Source organism: Rattus norvegicus, chromosome 8 (assembly GCF_036323735.1).
Source record: "Rattus norvegicus strain BN/NHsdMcwi chromosome 8, GRCr8, whole genome shotgun sequence".
Lineage (NCBI taxonomy): Eukaryota > Metazoa > Chordata > Mammalia > Rodentia > Muridae > Rattus > Rattus norvegicus.
Window position 1 is genome coordinate 74,025,573 of NC_086026.1, and position 20,182 is coordinate 74,045,754.

Below are 20,182 nucleotides of genomic sequence, written 5' to 3' on the forward strand. Positions count from 1 at the left end.
TCCAGGAAGGCAAGTGGTAGAAGCCCCTCTAGGGCTCTTACTGTCATTCCGATCACCAGATGTCCTGGGAATTGGAGTGTTCATCTGTGTCCTAGTGTTGAGGATGGGTGGGTTTGCTGTGCTGGATTCTGTGGTGTGGAAAGCTCATGGTAGTGCTGGGGAGATGGCTCAGTAAAGTATTTGCTGCACAAGCATGAGGACTTGAGTTCAGTCCCCAGAACACATTTTTTAAAAAATAGCCACGTGTGATGATGCACACTTGTAATCCCAGGAATGGGGAGGTAGACAGGTAGATCCCTGGGGCTCAATGGCCGGCCAGCCTAGCCTACTTGGTGAGTTCCAGGCCAGTGAGAGATTCTGTCTCAAAAACAAAGGGGATAGAGGTTATGGGGAAACAGCTAAGGTTGTCTTCTGGACTCACACGTATGCATACGTGCACACACAAACGCTTGAACATTCACTACACTACACCTAGGCATCACTGAGTGCGTATGGTAAGATTAAGCACCAAGGACAGTACCACGCTGGCCTGTAGAATGAAGGTGCAACAGCCAGCCAGATGCGCTGCAGAGCTGGGATCTGGGAGCATCCTCTAAGGTCAGAGTCCAACATTCCTCCCCCACCCCCATCGCTCCCACAAAATGAAGGACCTGTCTGACTTCTGCTTGCACACCTCCAACAGAGATCTTACTACCCAAAGTCCATCCCTTCCCATTCAGGTATAGTTGGGCCTTGGACATGGCCTCTTCTGTACTTGGCACAAAGCCCTGTTAGACTCTCAGCATCCCATAAACTAGAGTGGTGGCACACACACACGAGCATCAGGAGGAAGCAAAAGACAGGAGGAGCTAGAGTTCAAGACCATCTTTGGCTACTTAGTGATTTTGTGGCCAGCTTGGGATATACAGAACTCTGTCTCAAAAAGAAATTGCTAAATATTTGTTACATAATAGAGAAATAATATGAAAACACATTCACCATCCAGATCAAACAAATAGAGACAGTCACAGCAGTTTATGAAAAAAGACATTACAAAAATATATCTTTTTTCTTGGGCTGGCCTCAAACTGAAAGGAATCCATCTGCCTTAGACTTCTTGGCTGCAATTACAGATGTGCACTAACACACCCAACTTAAGAAAATAGTCCTCCTCCTCTTGCTTTTCCTCCTTTCCTCCCTCTCCCACCCAGAGTTTCATGCATGCTAGGCAAGCACCCCATCATTTGAGCCACATCCCTAGTTGATCCCCCCAATTTTAGATGTAGAAAAGGAGATGGATTGTTTAGGTTTATTTTATAGACCTTTGGGCTGTTTATAGGTCTTTGTCTGCCTTCAATGCTCTTCAATTCAAGATACTGTCACCCTGTGTCCCATCTGGAAATACAAGGGGCATTGTAGCTGGGGACATTCCTCGGCTTGCCCATTGTCTACACAAGAAGCCTGAGTCATGGCCTGCATCACTGACCAGATCACGCCCGGTGTTTTTATCTGTTTTAATAAGAGTCTTTCCTGGGCTGAGCGCTGTTGGGTGCCCAGCTAGAACTGCAGTAGTAACTGCCTTGAGATCCCTGGATCGCACCCGCTAGGCACGGCTTGATACACGGGATCATTAGGCATCAGAAGCTCAACTCCCCACCAAGGCGGTTCAGACAAGGAAACCCGAGAGCAGCCACTTTTCATCCAGATAACTCTTTCAGGCTGCATTCACTCCCACCCACCCTGCTGTTCAGTTAGCTGCCAATTAGGCTCCCAGGCTTCCCTGTCCCCTGACTCTAGACAGGAGAGGACTGGGGAGCTCTTAGCTCAGGTTCAAAGGCATCTGGCTATGTGCTTGAGTTTGTCCTGGCTTCCTTCTTAGAGACCTGCATCCCTTTGAAAGTGAAATGCTTTAAGACTAAAAGAAAACCCCACACAGTAGAGAGGCTTCTCCCCACCAACATGCATCTGGTTTAAACAGCCACTTCTGGTAGCCTCAGGCCATTCTGGGGCAGCCTCACACTTTAGGTGGGCTAACCTCCTATTCAGCTCTCCTGGGGACCCAGCTACTAGGCACAGCAGCAAAGAAGGAAAGAGAGGAAGGAGAGGAAGATGCAGAGCCACCATGCACAGCCTTTAGGCTCCTTCTTGCGTGAGTTATTTGAACATACTTTTCCATCCCCACACCTCAGCACTAAACCCAAAGATGTCAACCCCAGGGCACAACATGCCTGCCCCAGCCTCCTTTCATGTTGTCTCCAGTACCCCTCTTTATCTAAGCTGCCCTTCCTGGGCCCCCTCCTTCCTGCCCACCAGACCCAAAGCCATGCCTCTGACTGCCCCACCTCCCACCCAGTGCTGTGTGACCTTTACCTCCTCTGTTCCTTGATGTGTGGTGTGACTGAGCCTTTGTCTTGTGCCTTATGCCTGAGACCAGAACTCAGGGCAGAAGCTACTTCACGTCTTCTGAGCTCCGGCTCCTCTACCCATTTCTCGTGTAGTTTTCAATGAATTATTCATTGAGTTCTCGAGCCCCTAATACATGCCAGACAACATGTCAGGGACTGTGTGCACAGTGAAGAACAAGACAGCCCTGTTCCCTTCAGCAGGTGGTCCTGGCTCCAAACCACACAGCACTCACTTGCACACATACCCAGGACTCCCCACAGGCACAAGGCCAGACCCCAGGATGAACGTAGGAGTGAATGCTTGTCCCCAACAGCCTCTAGTGCAGGGCAGGCCCAGAGGGCCATCATGGGCTAAAAGTCTGAATTCCTTGTCCGCAGAAGGGGCAGCGTTCTTTACCCATCCTAACCACAGAGGTCAGCTCCAGATGTGCTCCCCATTTCCCACTTACGCATCTGCTTCCCTTCCCCTCCCATGCTTCCTAGAATAACTCTTAGAGTGTTTCTGAAGATCCCATTCTGGGCCATCCAAAGCCAGGACTGGGAACCACCGAGGCCTAGCGATAGGCATGATGAGTTAGAGCCAACTGGGAACGGAGAGTTCCAGACTTCTCTGAGAAGGGGGGAGGGGAGGGGGAGGGGGAGGAGTTTACTCTGAACTTTAGCATACAGGACTTTGTGGAGATAGGTGGAGTCTTCAGGGGATACTCAGGCTGGGGAGGTGACTGAAGGATGATCAGAAGTTCACGGTTATCGTCATCTACATAGTGGGTTAGAGACCAGTCTGGCTACATGAGACTTTATCTTTAAAAAGAGAGGGGTAAGGGGGTCTAGGCCCCAGCTTGGTGCCAAGCCTAGTGACCTGTCCCAGGACCAAATGGTAAATGGAGAGAAATGACTTCCGAAAGTTGTCCTCTGACCTCCACACATACACTATAGCATAAGTGTATCCCCATAGACATACATGCTCACACAGCAAATAAAACGGTTTTTAAAAGGGAAGGTATCCAAGGAAGTGGCTCGTGAGCAGAGCCCTGAATGAAGCCCACGGCGAGCTGTTGCTCATGCCACCCCACTCTGTCCCTCGTGTCCACACTTCACACTTGTTTGATATCTTCTTAAGTGACTGAGCAGACACTGAGCTCACCGGACCTCACAGTGCTACCTACGGCAGACGTGTCTTCCTGGCCTTGTCCTCAGAAAGTCTCAGTACTTGTGACAGTAGCTCACAGCTGACAGAAAGCCATTTGTCACTCATCCTCTGCCTCCTCTATGGCAATGACAGATCTTTGACTGGCAGGCAAAGCTGGGAGCTGCTTTCCAAGTCCTCTCTCACTTGGAGACAAATGGACCAGGACATAAATGACAAGATGGAGTTGAGAAGGCTCCAGTACAAGAAAAGAGTGGTTTCCCATTGGGAAGTGACCGATGCCAAAGAGCCCTAGCTAGAAATGATCCCCGGGAAGTGACAGAATATGCTGGGTCTGATGGCATAGCTGTCTACCCTCCCTGACTGTAGCTCAGTGTTTCCACCTGAGCAATAGGAACACCTTTCTCTGCTTGGCGATCTATGAGCACAGGACAAAGTCAGGAGTACTCACTAGTGGGGCAGTAAAGTGGCAGAGCAAAGCACTTGACACCCTGAGGAACTTGACACCCTGAGCCTTTGGTGGAAGGAGACAGCAAATGCCCAGACTGGTTTTCAGACCTTCATACACCACACGCTCGACACACGCCACCACGTACAAGGCACTACTCCTCCCTTTAAAAAATGTAGAATTTGTGAAATAAACCATGATATTCCATAGCGAAGCCTCCTGATTCAGTTAAAGCCAGCTGTGCACACAGTCTGGAGAACGGCTGTATGAATGAGGCAGCCTCCCCTGGTTGTAATCATTTGGAAATCTCATTGGTACTTGCAGTTCAGTGGCACCGTGAGAGACATTCAGTGCACAAGTGTCTGCTCTGAGAGTCAAAGCCGTGCTCCCCATTCCCACCGATTTGGTGTCGCTCTTCCCAGCCTGTTCTTTGTGGAGTTGGGTTTGCGGCACCAGACAGGCATGTCCTTGAAGGCAGAGAACTTGATCCACCTTAACTGCCTCTCTAGAAGCACCCACGGCAGGGCTGGGTCCCAGGACACTTAGTGGGGTAGAAAAACTTCCTCCGCCCCAGCAGAAATCGCTCAGTAAGACTGGTGGAAGGACTTGAGGAAACTAAGCCTAGACCTTTAAAGGCAGAGGCTGGTTCACCACACACACTTTCCTTTCATTCTTTATCGCTGTGTGAGGTCCAACAGCACACAGCAGTTCTGGGAACGTGGAACCAGGCATATGGAAACACAACATGCCTGGACCCAAGCCCACAACACCTTAGACTCTGTGGGCCCAGCGTGACATATGCTGGCATGGGTTGATCCTGCTTTTTGTTATAAGGGACCTGGAAGGCTTAAAGCCTTCCCTGTGGCAGAACCACAGAGATGTCACTCAAGGGTCCTCTGCGAGAAGAACATGGTATGGATGGTGGCAGTGTCCTAGGGCTTAGTCCCTGTGGGGTACATGTTTGACTGTCATAGAAACACCCTGTGCCCTTTACCTGTTTCTTGTGGATCCCAGATCCTCTATGGGGGTCTCACTCTGGGGACTGTCACCAAGTTCTCTGATATGAGTGAGTGAGTGAGTGTGTGTGTGTGTGTGTGTGTGTGTGTGTGTGTGTGTGTGTGTCCTAGCCTGAGTTTGCCTCCCGGAACCATGAAAGGCAGTGTGGGCCGGGAAGGGCAAGGGGTCTGCAGCTCCTTTGAAGACTTCCAAAGAGGAAATCCCTTTGTGCACCGCGTGATCTCTGAGGCTCTCCAGGCAAATTGGGAAGATGAATCAGCTTGTGGGGGCCCCACAGCTTCAAAGGCAGTGGGAGGTGGTGGACCAAGGTGCTAGAACTGTTCTCATTAAAGCTGGGGGTGGTGGGAGCTCCCAGCAGAGCTGAGGACTAGGCCCACAGCCTGGGGCTCTGAGGGATAGCCTGCAGCCTTTGGCCCTGAGGGCTAGCCTACAGCCTTAGATCCTGTGGGGAGCCCACAGCCCGCCTCTCCTCCTTGTGGACCCCATGGCTTGGAGGGTGAAACAGAAATGACTCAGAAGCTGGAGTCGCCACAGGACGCACCTCACCTGCAGGCAGGGGTCTGGCTGGCACTATAGAGTGGCAGAAGGTTGATAGGGGCGCAGTAGGAGTCACAGCAGCTGTTGCACCCCTGGTCAGCACAGCCACTGGCCAGAGCCCTACAGTTCCACATTCCTCAGCCTCTTGTTTGCCTGGTCCCTTCTCTAGGGATCATAAACACAGGGAGAGAGCAAGGATATAGGTTTTCCAGTGCCCCTCCTTGGGAAACAAGCCAGAGACCATGAGCTCCCCTGAAGGGGTGTGTGGGTGTGAGCACTATACGCATGTGCACTGTACATACTGTAGCTTCCTTTCTCTGCAGAGGGACCTGCCATCCTGAAGGCTGTGGCTTCTGCCAGGGATTGTATCTGCAAGGACCTGAGTCCAGGTTTCCTTCCCATCCCTGCCCTGTGACACTGTGACACTCCTACATTCAGAACAGTCCCTGCTAAAGAAGCAAAGTCCCCTATTAAGTCAGTTCAGTTGATAAGTTTGACTTTCACCCCGCTGCCACCTGACCTCCTAACAAGGCTTGTAAAGTGTCACACCCATGGGTCAACCCACACCTCACCTGCTGATGACCTCCAGTGTTAACAGACAGTGAATGAATTAATTAGTGCCTGAGGATGCCACACAGTCACACACAGGCACAGACACTCAGGACTGTGCAATCCAGACATTTTTGGTCTTTTTTTTTTTTTTTTTTTTTTTTTTGGAGGAGGCAGGTATGGAGGCTAGAGGTCAATATCCAGTGTCTTCCTCAATCTCCCTTCACATTTTTATTTTGATTATCTTGTATGTGTGCATGTGTAGCCACAATATGTTCATGACTTCGGAGGATGACTTGCCAGACTGGTTTCCTCCTTCCACCATGGGAGCCCCAGGGATTGAGCTCAGGTTGTCAGACATGAAGGCAGGTGTCTTCGCCTGCTGAGTTATCTTACCAGCCTTCCATCTTTGTTTTTGAGGCACAGTCTCTCGACTATTTCTAACTATTTTGGCTAGACGGGCTAGCCAGTGAGCCCCTCGGATCTGCTTGTCTCTGCCCTTCCAGCACTGGAGTTGTAGGCAAGCACTACTATGCCCAGCCTTTTAGGTGGGTGCTGGGGATTTGAACTTGGGTCCTCATATTTGAACAACAAGCACTTTATTCACAGAGCCATTTTCTTGGCCTCACAATCAGTTTTTATTATTATTTAAAAAAAAACAAACTTTTTATGTAGTGCTGGAGAGAGATCCCAGGAATTTACATACCAAAGTACATTCCAGTGCAGCCTCCCAGCCTTGGGCATAGAGTCCTATGCAGTGCCACATTGTCATGGTAATGACATCTGGAAGCCCAGGCCTCATCCTGGCTTAAGTCACCCACCCTGAGGGATGGAAGGATGCCAGCTCCAGCAAAGCCACATTGCCCACCACTGCCTCCTGACATGTTGCGTTTGAAATGGACATGTCTGGCTCTGCTCTCTCCTGCCTCATCCCTGCCTTGTACCCCAGCTCCAGGACCTCTTAGTTCCCCAACAAGTGTACAGCAGGTATAGCTATTACCTGAGTCTGGTCCAGAACCCCTGCCTCTCTGCTGTGAGGGTCAGCAATACCCTTCATTTCCTTGCCTGTTTCTCAAGCTTATAAATGGTATTTTTTCATGTTATTTAACAACTCTACTAGTTATTAATATGACCTGGCCAGCCCCCAATAATCGAGGCAGAGTCCTGTGGATATTTTTAAATCAGCTTTAGCACAATTACTGGGAGATACACCCCTCATCTATTTTTCTATATATTAGACTGTTAATTCCCCAGCTGTGCTCCCCAAGACTCGCTGTTTGAGTCTTGCCCAGGTTAGGGTTATTTCTGCTCTACCAGTCTGTCTTCAGGGGGCATTTCTCCTGGTCCAACACGTCTAATGGAAACCTCCTGTTTTCTCCTTCTTCTTTCTGTCTTTCTCCTCTTCCTCTCCTTGTGGCCCCTAACTGTGATTCCTGGCCCCATAACTGAAAACCCCCTCTATTCTCCCCAGTAACTGGCTGTAACCACTTTTATTTAACCAATAGCTTTAAATTGTGGAGAGAGGTTTACACAACAAAAGCTGGCATATGTGAGAATCTGCTGGTCGGGGGCAACCAGATCTTGGGGTTCAGAACTTAGCATTTGTATACGCAGCACCAGGCCAACCCCCAACACAAGCTGTCTGGACTTCTCAGGACTTAGCACACAGTGCAGACCCAGCTTGATACATGAATTCATGAGCCTCTTCTCTCCCAAAAACTGGTGTGCTGGGGTAGAAGGGGCCTGGGTGGATACAGGATACCAGTCTCAAGCTCTAGACCTTTACTTTGTGGCCACTGGGGAGTCCTGCCACATCAGGAGGTGGAGGGACATGGAGGCACAGTCCTCACTAGACATGGCTGCAGGGAACATAGGTCCCCACTGGATTGTTAAGGAAGCACCAGAGAGAGAGAGAGTAGCCAGTGCAATGAATAGACTACTAAAAGCTAATGGCTCATCAGTATAATCCCATGCTCTGAGTGTCCGTCAAGATTGGGACAGTGTCTGGACAGTCAAGTTTGAATCTACAGTACTCGGGTCTGTGAATATCTGATTGCACCCATCTAAGTGGAGGGAGGAGAGCTGAGGGCACTGAGTCCTCTCAGATCCCAGGAGCCTCCCCCCCCCCCATCCATTTCTCCAATGAGTCCAGTTAGCATCACAAGTTGAAAATGGAAGAAGACCAGTGCTTGGCCTGCTCCAATTTCTGGATGAGGACCCCCTTGGCATTTGGACATTAGGACAAGCCAGTGTGATTGGACCTTGAAAACACTGTGTTAAGTGAAATAAGTCAGACACAAATGTCTGCTCCCGCATGATTTCACCCTTACAAATGACTGCAGTTGGCGAATGCAGGAAGATTGAGGTTTGCTAATGGCCAAGGACAGGAAGTCATTGCGATCAGTTGCAGAGTGTCCCTGGAGGCTGCTGAAAGATTTGGAAATGATAGCGTTAATGCTAACAGAAGTGATGAGTGCTATCAGGCTGTGTACATACGTGACTAATATGGGAAATTTATGCCACATAATACAATAGAAAAATATTAATAATACATTACCTGAAGAGAATAAAGTGATGGGAAACAGTGCCAGCCATGGAAATCCCGGGGCCACTGTTTATACATAAACTAACCTCTAAGCACCACACTGGTGGGAAGTGACCCTCTGCTCTTCAGCCCGCAGCTCAGGCTGGCTTCAAACTTACTGTGTAGCTGAGGATGACTTTGAACTTCTGACGCTCCTGCTTCTACGGTCCGGGTGCTGGGATTACAGGTGTAGGCCAGCATGTCTGTTTATGCGTGCACTCCAGCGACTAAGCTACAGCCTTAATTGTTATCTCTGTGGACAACTAACCTGAGCTGATCAAGCCCAGGCCAGCTGCCAGCATCCTACATCCCCCTGCACTGACACCAGGCCTTACCCAGCAGGGGTCAGCGCTCTGGATGCCCAGTCACTTCCTAGCTACATGACCTGGGAATAAGTTATTTAGCTTCTCCGAGCCTCTCTTCCTTGCTGAAAAATGGGGACAGTAATAGCACCCATGACCCTAAGTGTGAACATTAACTCGGCACCTGAAGCACACAGCCTGGCTGCCTAGTAACTGCTCCGTCCAATATGGCTACAAACGAAGAAGCCAGCCTGTCGCTGTGGAGGAGAGCTGTCAAACCGCTCTCTGTTGTGAGGACCCGAAGTCCACAAGGCTGCATCTGGAAGTCTGAAGGGGTCAGGTGAGAGGGGACTGAGCTGCCGACCATGTATGTCCGGGCGTCCCTTAGGCCCTGGGTAGCTGCTCAGAGAAGCTGAAAAATCAGCAGAAACCAAATATAATTAGAGAGCAGAGTCCATGACAGGGTGAAGGAAATAAAAAATAAAAATAAAAAATAATAAATTAAAAAAAGCCATCTACGTGAGGGCTTGACACGGCCTGGCCAAATTAGACAAAGTGCTTGGCCCCACGGAGGAGCACCAGGCCCCTGTAATTGTGGGCTGATCTCTCTACTTGCCTTCAGCAGAGTAGATAATTAACTCTCCCGGCTCCGTCTCATTTCCCTGTCTCGCTGGGGAATGGGGAGTTTTTAAGTGAATTTTTCAGAAAGCTAAAGTTGATCCCTGTGGTCCCTAACATTTTTCCCCCATTGAGTCACTCTCTGGGGAGAAATTTCTCTGCAATGGGCGACAAGCTTCCTCGCTTCCCTGGTCAGAACTGTTTAACTTAGCTCAGCCTTCTCCTGCTGGGTCAGATACCAACGGCTGCGTGTCCGTCCTTCGATGGCTGCAGGTAGCTGTACTTTCTTAGTCTCTGTGTTTGCTCTTTTGTTCCATGTTTTCCTGCGTGGACACAAAGCTGTTGGGCTGTGTGTGTGTGTGTGTGTGTGTGTGTGTGTGTGTATGTATGTGCATGTGTAGTGCCACAGTGTGTGTATGGAAATCAGAGGACAACTTTCTAGAATCTGTTCTCTCCTTATACTACTTAGGTCCTGGGGACGGAACTGCGGTCTTCAGTCTTGGTGGCAAGCACCTTTACCTGATGAGCTATCCCACTAGCCCACCACCTTATTTTGGAGACAATCTCTTACTGAACCTTAAGTTAAGTTGGCTGGCCAGTGAGATTTTGAGTTCTGTCTGTCTCTGCCCCACAATACCAAGGTTGCATACTTTACCATTATATGGGTGCTGAGGATTTGAACTCAGGTCCTTCTGCTTTTACAGCAAGTGCTCTTAACCACTGAGCCATCCCCTTAGCTCTTCCCTGTGGTTTTAGGGGCTTCGTAACACTGAGACACAAATATAGGCTTGTTTACATGCACATCTGTTTGTAGTGTGAGGAACCAGAGTTATATCCTCATGACTTCTACAGTGTCCTAAGCCACATTTATTCTAGCACCGTCACCGAGTGCCGAATTCTGTGACTCTGTGTCAGCCACACCCCATGGTAAACCAATTATCTCCAGAGAGGGCAAGTTACTCTTGCATGGTGTATGAACTTTCCTGGAGAGACATGAACAAACATCTATTTACCTGAGGTGGGGCATCAGAGTAACAGAATCCAGAAATGGAACAAAGTAACAATGTCACCCAAGTGCAACTTGACCAAGCTGTGAGTTCAATGGGCTTACTTTCAGAACAGGAATGAGGGGTCACTGACAGGAATTAGGAGGGCCACATCACTAAAAAAGTTTCACCTTTACTTGCATGGATGACAACTTCCTCATAGCTACAGAGATGGAGTCTCTCCTTCATTTAACCCACGCCACCCCCTGTACACTCAAAACCCCCAGCATCTGGGGCAGAAGTACACACAGCTAGGAGGGAGATGTAGGACGGAGAAACTGGAAGCCACACTCTCACCACACAGGCCTGATCGTGATGGGTCCCTGCCAGTGCTCACAGCAGCTTGCTGAAGGGCAGTGTCTGTCACACTCGGAGAACAGCGTTCCACACCGTGTCACCTCCAGGCACTTGGGAGATACCAAGTAGACAAGTGAGGGATGGAAATAGCTAAGTAAAGCTCCACGACCCTGTGACAACGTTCTGTCTCCTTATCCAGGGCACTACTTTGCTGTATTCTGCTTTGAGGCTGTTCCATAGAGAATGGAGGTCACTGCTAGACACCGCAGGTCACATCCACAATCCTAGCACTTTGGAGGCTGAGTAAGTGTTGAGGCCAACTTGAACTGCAAAGCGAAATCCATTCTCAATGTAAAAAAGAAGAAGAAATTAGGGAAGTATGGATAAGTACTTGAAATGCAAACTGTCGCTAGATGCCTAGTGGGACGTGAAGGGAGGCTACCAGCTTCAGACTTCGTTTCCTATAGAGTAACTGTGGCCCCAAAAGCAATTGCTTGTCTAGATCCTGAGGCTGCTCACAGAGTGAGGGGAGAGGAAGCAGCCAGCTCTGAGCTATCACTCATCTGCTTTGCAGCCACCTCCAAGTCTCCCATCCTGGAATATTCCCCAGAGAGTGTCCCATGTAGCTGAGCAATGACCTGGAATCAGAATGCTTGGGCTGCTCTGCCACAATCATGTGACTTCCGTGACCCTCTATCTCGACGTCTATAAAGTAGAGAAGAAAGGGAAACCTGTGAGGGTTAAATACTGTTCCTGCATCTGAGACTTCGGGATGGGGCCTGGCACATTGGGAGATTTAAACAGCACTGTCATTGTCATAATGGAATCGTAGCACATACACATTGAGTGCTAACTACACGTGCTTGGCAATAAAGACAGGGGGGAGGGGTACGCTCACTGGTTAAAGCACTTGTCTAGATCCCCAGAACTTATGTAAACGCCTGTGGGGGTGTGGAGGTTGCATGTACTTCCAGCTTTAGAAAGTAGAGACAGGGATCCCCAGAATAAGCTGTCAGGGGAGACTAACCACATCCACAAGCTCTGGGTTTGGCTGAAAGACCCTGTCTCACTGAATAAGAGGGATAGTGATTGAAGAAGATTCCTGGCATCACCTTGAGCCTCCTCGAGCATGTGTCCATACATGCACACATGCACACATGCACACATGCATATGTACACATTCCAAAATGGGAAAGAGAAAGAGTGTGCATGCAAATGGTGGATAATTCTGTCAGACTTCTCACTCCCTGGGAAGGTTTCCTGGAAAGAGAGTAAGGAATGCTACACTGCTCCCCCACTCCCCCAGTTTCTCTGTCCTTTGAGTGCGAGAGGAGCCTGCTGCTCTGCGTGGACTGGGAAACCGAAGGTGATGTCCACTCATAGTTTGGCAGCCCAGTCCAGATGTATCAAGGCACAGATGAATAAGCCAAGATGAGGGGGTAGGGATCAGAGAGGCAGTGGTCCTGTCTACTGCAGGATAGATGAAGGCTTCTGGATAGTTAACCAACCAGCTATCAGGAGAGACTTATGCGACCCTGGCAAAGTTGGTGGAGCCCCATGGTGTTCACAGGGCACACCGATCTCTGCCTTCTTGTGCCTGCTCGGCACCGGAGTGCTATTGTGTCTCTGCCAATCCTAAGGATGCTTTCCCATACCACTCGCCCAACCCTTTCCTCCAAGTGTCTAAATCCTAGAAAGCTGGGGTGCAAAGATCAGCTGACCATCTGTGTCCATAGGCAGCGGAGCCGCCCTCCCCCCAGTCTAGCTTGCCCAGTGCTGAGGTGCTCTCTGGAACAGAGGACTTTTGGTGCTGGAAGCAAGACAGATGGTCCTCTGGCAGGCAGACAAGCGAGCCATCCTTCACTGCCCACTTGCGATGAGGAGCCCTCACCTGACTGCCTTAACTGGAAGCAATCTTTCTTGCTTTCGAAATTCTAGAACAGTATTTGTGCCTGTCAGTAACTAAACTGCACTCCCACTCAAAATTCCCAGTGTTTGGGGGACATCTTATTTTTGTTGTGCCCTGAATGCACCAAGAAGGTCAAAGTAGGAGGTGACAGCAGGCTGGGTAACTTTCCTGAGGTTCTGGACCACTCTGTCCCTTTCCATGGCTTAGAATGCAGGTTTCCAGAAAGCCATCGGTCTTGAAAACATTTAATTACAGGAAGGGATCTCCTAGGCTGTCTGTCACCTCCCAAGGATACATTTCTTTTCTTTTCTTTTCTTTTCTTTTTTTTTTCCCCTCTGCTCTTTCTGAAGGAGCTTGGGCAGTGAGGAAATTGAATTGAAAAAGCAAGTAGGGGGCTGAAGATATTCCTGGAAGGGGGAAGGAGGGAAGGGAGAGCCAGGGGGACAGGGTCACAGAGCAAGGTGGAAGAATGGTGAGAAAAGGTCCAGCTGAGAGGATTAGCGACAGCCCAACCAAAGAGAGCTTCCCAGAGACAGAAGCAGGCAGCAAGCTGTGACCGGGTTTGCATTGGAGGAGGGGTGCCGTGGCATCGATCCAGCGTGCGGTGGGCTGGAAGGCCTTTGAGGCTATGCCTTCTTCAGCTCCTGGGAACACTTGATGGCCTGGTGGAGCCTGATAGAAGTCTCCAGATGCCAAGGATTCCATCCAGACTCCCAACAGCTTGGTCTCCAGGGGCCGAGGAGATGGTAAGGTCAAGTTGACCCTCATTCTAAGGAAAGCTCTGACCCAGCGTGTCCTTTCTTGCAGGCTGTGACAGCGAGCACTGGGGTCCCCACTGCAGCAACCGGTGTCAGTGTCAGAACGGCGCCTTGTGCAACCCTATCACCGGCGCCTGCGTATGCGCCCCCGGCTTCCGAGGCTGGCGCTGTGAGGAATTCTGCGCGCCCGGTACTCACGGCAAGGGCTGCCAGCTGCTCTGTCAGTGCCACCACGGCGCTAGCTGCGACCCGCGCACTGGCGAGTGCCTCTGCGCACCAGGCTACACCGGCGTTTAGTGAGTAGAGAGGGAGTGGCCTGGGGTGGGGCCAGGGCGAGGTCAGGACTCCTGGGGTGGGGAAAGAGGGGAAGGGGCAGAGCCAGGAGACAATGCCGGTTGCCAGGCTAAGGGCCTGGAGAGCGTGGTCTAAATGAGCCTGGCTTGTAGCTGGACAGGGCTGGGGCAACTTCTTAGCACCCTAGTGGGCAGGAAGAGCAGAATGTCCTGGTTGTGACATAAGCCCTCTGACCTCAAGTGCAGCAGTTTCTTTAAGTACCCAGGCCTTACCCACACAAGTCTCAGATCCAAGCGCAGAAGTACCCGGTCCTACTGGAGACAAGTCACATGGCTCGAAAGGTCCTTCCTACTTAGGGGACACAAGTGAGTTTGGCCTCCTCTTTAGATCTTCGTAGTGTGCCTACTTGCCCCATTCTAATTGAAACATCTGAGCTGTAGGGCTGGTATGAGCCCATCTGATGTATCATGTGCAGAGTGGCTGCTCACTTCTGTGCCCTGGGGAAGCCATACTGATAGGGATTCCCCAGGACAGTTTAATTGACATTGGCAGAGAGACTGGTGTCCTTCCAGTCTAGCTGAGGTTCTACACATTCTCTTAGATCCCAAGCAGAAGCCAAGGACGCTGACCACAAGACATCCCAGATTGACAGCCTCTCCTGCCCCAGTGTCTGATCAGCTCCCAGGAAGCCATGGTCATTGGAGCGAGACTCAAGGCAATGACTCAGACCTTCCCTATGCTCCCACAGAGGTCGGTCTCCACACATGGCAGCTGGAGCTCTTCAGAGCCTAGGAAAGACGATCCTTGGGGTTTCCAGCTTCTCTCTTTGAAAACGGGCAGGTTTTCAGAGGCTGGAGAAAGGGCTCAGCAGTGTAGAGCACTGGCTACCCTTCCAGGGCTCCTGAGTTCAACTCCCAGCAACCACAGGGCAGCTCACAACCATCCTATAATAGGATCTGATGTCCTTTTCCGACATCTGTAGGTATATATGCAGAGAGAGCACTCATACACATAAAATACATAAATTTAAAAAAAATCTTTAAAAGAGAGGAGGAGAAATAGGCAAGATTTAAAAAGCCAAATCCATGGCCACATCTTAGCTCCGTTGCTCGTGCTTTTTCATCCATCTGGCGTGCCCTTCCACCCTCTCCGTGCAATCGGCTTCACCTTCAAGCCTAAGTAAACCATCTTCTTCCTCGGGAAGTCTCTTTGGCCTCCTCCCCAGAACCTTCAAGTGCTGGCCCAAGTGCCCTACAATTCAATACATTATATCTGTCTCCCCCTACTGGCGGGGATCAGAACATCCATGCTTAAGATGGTGGGGAGGGGCTTCAGACACTCAAGTCCGCAGGTGGGCTGATTGCTGACGTCATCCACACCTGTGGTGGGGGAGGAGCCTGGGCTGAGACTGTTCTCGAGACTGGGCTCACTAGGGCGTTCTGCGGCATTGGGACTGAGCACTAAGGGCGCTATTGGGAATTCTGCTGTATGACGCTGTTCCTCTCGCTGCAGCTGTGAGGAGCTGTGCCCCCCTGGGAGCCATGGAGCTCACTGTGAGCTACGCTGCCCCTGCCAGAACGGAGGCACCTGCCACCACATCACTGGCGAGTGTGCCTGTCCTCCAGGCTGGACGGTAGGTGGGCCCTCAAGGTCTAGGTGGGCACCATAAAAGGTTTTGGCACCGAAAGACTAAATTCCTCTCTCTACCCGTTTACAGTCATAAGCCATCAGGAGACACTAGCAGTGAAGAGTTCCAGGTCTAGGGTCTGTGTTTCTAAAGCCAGTTCTTAGCCTCTTTGAATCAGTGGTCTCTCACAGGCAAAGTATTTTCCTCTTGTAATTGGCAATGACTAGGGCTGCACACGTAGCTCAGTTGGTAGGATGCATGCCTAAGATGCATGGAGGCCTGGGTTTGATCCCTAACACCTCAGAAAGCCAGGCAAGGTAGCCCAAACCTATAATTCCATCATTTGGGAGATAGAGGCAGGAGGATCAAAAGTTTGAGGTTATCCTCAGCTATATAACAAATTCAAGGCTATTCTGGGCTACATGAGACGCTGTCTGAAAAAGAATGTTTTTAATTAAAAAAAAATGATTAGCTCTGGGTTTGGGTCCGGGTACCCAAAGGAGCTTCAGGTGTGACAGAGGGATTGGGAAAGAGGAGCCGCAGCAGAGTCTGCTCATCTGGATTTGTGAACTGTTACCCTACCTCACATATTCATGCTGACCCTGTGGCCTCTAGAATCTGTTATATTCCAAGTGTTCCAGGCACTTCTGCTGCAGTCTCTCCCATCACAGGTCTCTCTAGTCCAGGAACCCCTACTAAAGGAAAGAAGGCAGAGATAGCCTCGCCCATGGAGGCCTACCTTCAGGTGACCGGTCAGATGTACCACCACCACCACCACCTAACCTCCCTGACTCTGGTCTCAGCTTCCTCACATATAAAAATGGCTTGCCTTCAGTGAGCCTTGCTTGGGCTGGCTGTCATGGTAGGGGAAGTCCTCAGGTGAGACTGAGTAGCCAAGGTGCTTGGCAAACACCAAAGCCTTTTAAGCCTGCTTGATATATACCCCAAATGTCACAGCCTAATCACAGCCTGCTCTCATTGGCCACCTTTCCCTACTAGCACCTCTCTTTAGACCCAGGGTCCTGAAAGGCTGCCAGCCCTGGAGGCTGTCCCTCCCCACTGTGGACCCTGTAACATGCCCCACTTCTAGAAGAGCCTCAGCCCAGTTGCCTCCCGAGGGCCTTAGACAGGGCTGCTGAGCAGAGCAAGATATTTCAGGAGGCTTTTGACACCAGGCTCCCAAGGGCAGCCAGGAAGGACACCTGCAGGCCCACAGTGCTTCTAGACAGGGAGAGACCTTAGGAATCCAGTGTGACCAAACATGGCTACCTACTGGAGTCAATGAGGAGTCAAGAGGTCACACTGGAGCCTCTGGAATGCCATCTTTAATAAGCTCCCCTGGTGACTCTGAGGAAAGACGTGTGCGGACACAGCCTCCCTTGGATGTCATTGATCAAGAGCAAGGGGCTGCCTTCTGTGTTCCATAGAACCCTTTAGCTCCTTGGGGTGGGTGGAGAAGGAAGCCTCAACATTGGGACTCAGGCTCCTACAAGCCCATCTGAGTAAACTCTCAGTATTGACATTCTAGGTAATAGGTCCTAGAAACAAAACCAGTCCTAGCTTGTGGAGTCTAACACCATGGTCTGACCGTATATGTCATTTCTTGAGAACAGGGAAGGATAGGCCATAGGCCACAGTGTAGGTTAGGAGTGAGGTGGAGTTAGAACCTGGCTCTCAACCCCAGAACCACCCGACCCATGCTCTCAGTCTCTCTCCATCTCTCTCCCTTCTTCTCTCCCTTCCTCCCTTTCTCCTTCCTCCTTCTTTCTTCCCTCCTTCTGGTTCTCTTTTTCTCTTTCCTCTTTATCTCTCTCTCCTTCCACTCCCTCTCTTTGTTTCTTTCTTTTCCCTCTCCATCACTTTCTTTCCTTTCTCTTTCTCTTCCCTCTGTCCCTCTTCTCTCCACCCCTGTCCCCACTCCTCTGAGAGGACTGAGGGATGAGATCACCTCTCATCTGCCCACTTCCCCCCACCCCCTACCCCCCCCTACTCCCTGCTCTGACCTGCTTTTGGAAAAGTCTATCCCCAGTCAGGTTCCAGGTATCCAGTGCCCACAGGCAGGGCTCACGGAACCTCATCAGTGGGGAGGGAACCCTGAACTTGAGAGGCATCTTCTGAGATGCTCCTATGGGCTGCTGGACTTCAGGGGTGGGAGAAAGAGAAAGCTAACCCTTAGCGGTAGCTTTTTTCCTAACACACTTTTTTCAGGTGACAAGAGCCTGTCTGTAGGAAGCTTTGGTGCTGAGGACTTTGTTTTAAATTTTATGACAGACAATCACATTTCTATTTTTGACATAGCATTGAACTTGCAGATTTGCATGAATTATTAATACCCCAATGCATACCAAGTCTCAATGTAATGAAGCTTCAGCTCAGGCCTGAGGCTCCTCCAAGGGAGACCAGGGGCCAAGGAAAGGCCACTGAAGGAAATGGCCACTTGTCCTTCTCTTCCATTGCCTGACTTGTCACTGACCCCATGGGGATTCAGCTGATGGACTGGCGCTCACTACCACCACTCTGTCGGGACACAGTACAGAGAAGCTTCTGGGCGCTCTGGCCCCTCTGGTCCTCCAGGCCACTGACCCCCAAGAATGCCACAGGCCCCTCCACTTGCCTAGCTATAATGAGCCCAGTGTGGGGAGGGCCGTTCAAAGAGCCTGAGCGCTATTTCCCTGATTTTGCTGGACTCTGCTGAGACCTTGCAGAGCGAAGAGGGTAACCGCAGGTGGTAGCTTGATGACAGTGGACACTGGGGATAAGCAGGAACCAGGAAGTGCTGCTATCAGTCTCACTGGAGTTCCCAGGCCAACAGTAAGGCTGGATGGAATGGGTACATTCATTCACAAATGCTCACACATACACAGACACTCAAAGACACACGTGCAAAGGACATGGCAGGCAAGAGAAGAAATGGAGCTAGAAGCTGGGAAATGGGGTTGGTGATTGATGGTGGAGGGCCAGAAAGGCCGTTTGAATCTTAGAGGCTTTGGAGTCTCAGACACTTGGATTGGAAGGATGACTGTAGAGGCCAGTGACTGGTCACCCCCATAGCACCTTCACCAGTCACTGCTCAGTGCCCCCACAATTGGTGCCACTTTGGGACAACAGCCATTAACTTGGATGCCTGAAATGCTGGCGAGGCTGAGCTCCCACTTGGCCCCATCCTTTTGATCTTCTGTTGAGCAGGGGCTTCTTACAGTGTAGCTGCTCCTGAGAGTCCCACAGAAATATCAGGTCTGACCAGTTGGAGGACCTTCTAAACCCTATGTAGCCCAGGAGCCCACCACAGTAGAGACACACCTAACCTCCATGCCAGTCAAAGCCCCTCACACTAAGTGGCTCAGACAATAGGGATTTGTTTTCTCATGGACTTGGAGGCTGGATGTCAGGTAGCAAGGTCTTCATCAGGCAGGGCTGATGATTTCTGAGCCCGGTCCACAGCCTGGAGTCTTTGCATGACCGTCCCTCTGGGTTCTCATAGAACCCAGGACACCAGAACAAAGGTGGCACCACCCAGGGTGGGCTGAGCCCTCCTGTATCAATTACTAATAGAGATAATGAGTGCACGATAGGGCCTGGAGAGAGGGCTCAGTGGTTAAGAGCACTGACTGCTCTTCCAGAGGTCCTGAGTTCAAATCCCAGCCAAACACATGGTGGCTCACAACCATCTGGGACCCAATGCCCTCTTTTGGTTTGCAAACACACATGCAAAGTACCCATATAAATAAATAAATAAATAAATAAATAAATAAATAAATAAATTTTCTTAAGAAAGAAAATATGCTACAGGCTTGTCTATAGGCTAATTTTATGAAAGCTTTTTCTCAATTGAAGAAATTTTCTCCCTTTCCCAAATGACTCTAACTTGTGTCAAGTTGACATAAAACCAGTCAGTACACATCGTCATGTCTGACTTTTTTTTTTTTTTTTTTTGGTTCTTTTTTTCGGAGCTGGGGACCGAACCCAGGGCCTTGCGCTTCCTAGGTAAGCGCTCTACCACTGAGCTAAATCCCCAGCCCCCATGTCTGACTTTTTACATGGCTTCTAGGGTCAACGTTTAAATCCTCAACATTTGTATAGCAAGCACGTTACTGGTTGAACTAACCCCTCCAACTCGAGACATGTCTGTCTTTCTTGTAATGACATGAGTTAGGATGGGTAAGGGCCCCCCTACATAAGTCTTTAGCTTCATCTCTGCAAGGGCCCCGTGTCCACATACAGCCGTAGCTAGACACACTGGGAGTTGGGATTGCAGCCTGTCAGTCTCAAGGAGATAAAGTCACAGCAGGAAAGGAAGCCCCCCTCGGCCTGCCTCCTCCACAGGCCATGCCTCTAGCCAGCAGTAGGTGATCATTCCTGTAGTCCTGTACCACCTCAGCAAAGCCAGCTCCTTCAGTTGGCAGGCATTAAGCACTGCTCATTAAGACACCAGTCTGGCTTCCTTTGTCTCTCTAGTCTCAGTTATCTTTACTGCTTCCTAGAGACCAGGCTTCACCCCCAATGATGTGGGAGGGAGTGGGGGGGGGCATAAGCATAATCTCCTGCCCAAGCTGTCTTGGATTCTTTTTCAGGGTTAGAGGATCATCAAACACCCCCAGATAGTAAGGGCAGAATTGCGCAGAAGCCAGAGACTCCTCTCGTCACTGGTGAATCCCTAAGCTCATG

The 20,182-nt window shown here is 50.3% G+C and overlaps 1 protein-coding gene across 27 annotated transcripts in view; it reads left to right on the forward strand.

Moving 5' to 3' along the window:
• Megf11 (multiple EGF-like-domains 11) overlaps positions 1–20,182 on the forward strand; it is a 325,661-nt gene that overhangs the window by 238,005 nt on the left and 67,474 nt on the right. For all 27 annotated transcript variants that reach the window (XR_005488258.2, XR_005488259.2, XR_010054415.1 and 24 more), the window contains 2 exons: positions 13,646–13,892; positions 15,403–15,523. Coding sequence is in view for 24 of the 27 variants with exons in the window: in XM_039082458.2 (XP_038938386.1) it covers positions 13,646–13,892; positions 15,403–15,523 (368 nt within the window). In the remaining 3 variants the exon portion in view is untranslated. The remainder of the gene's footprint in view (positions 1–13,645; positions 13,893–15,402; positions 15,524–20,182) is intronic.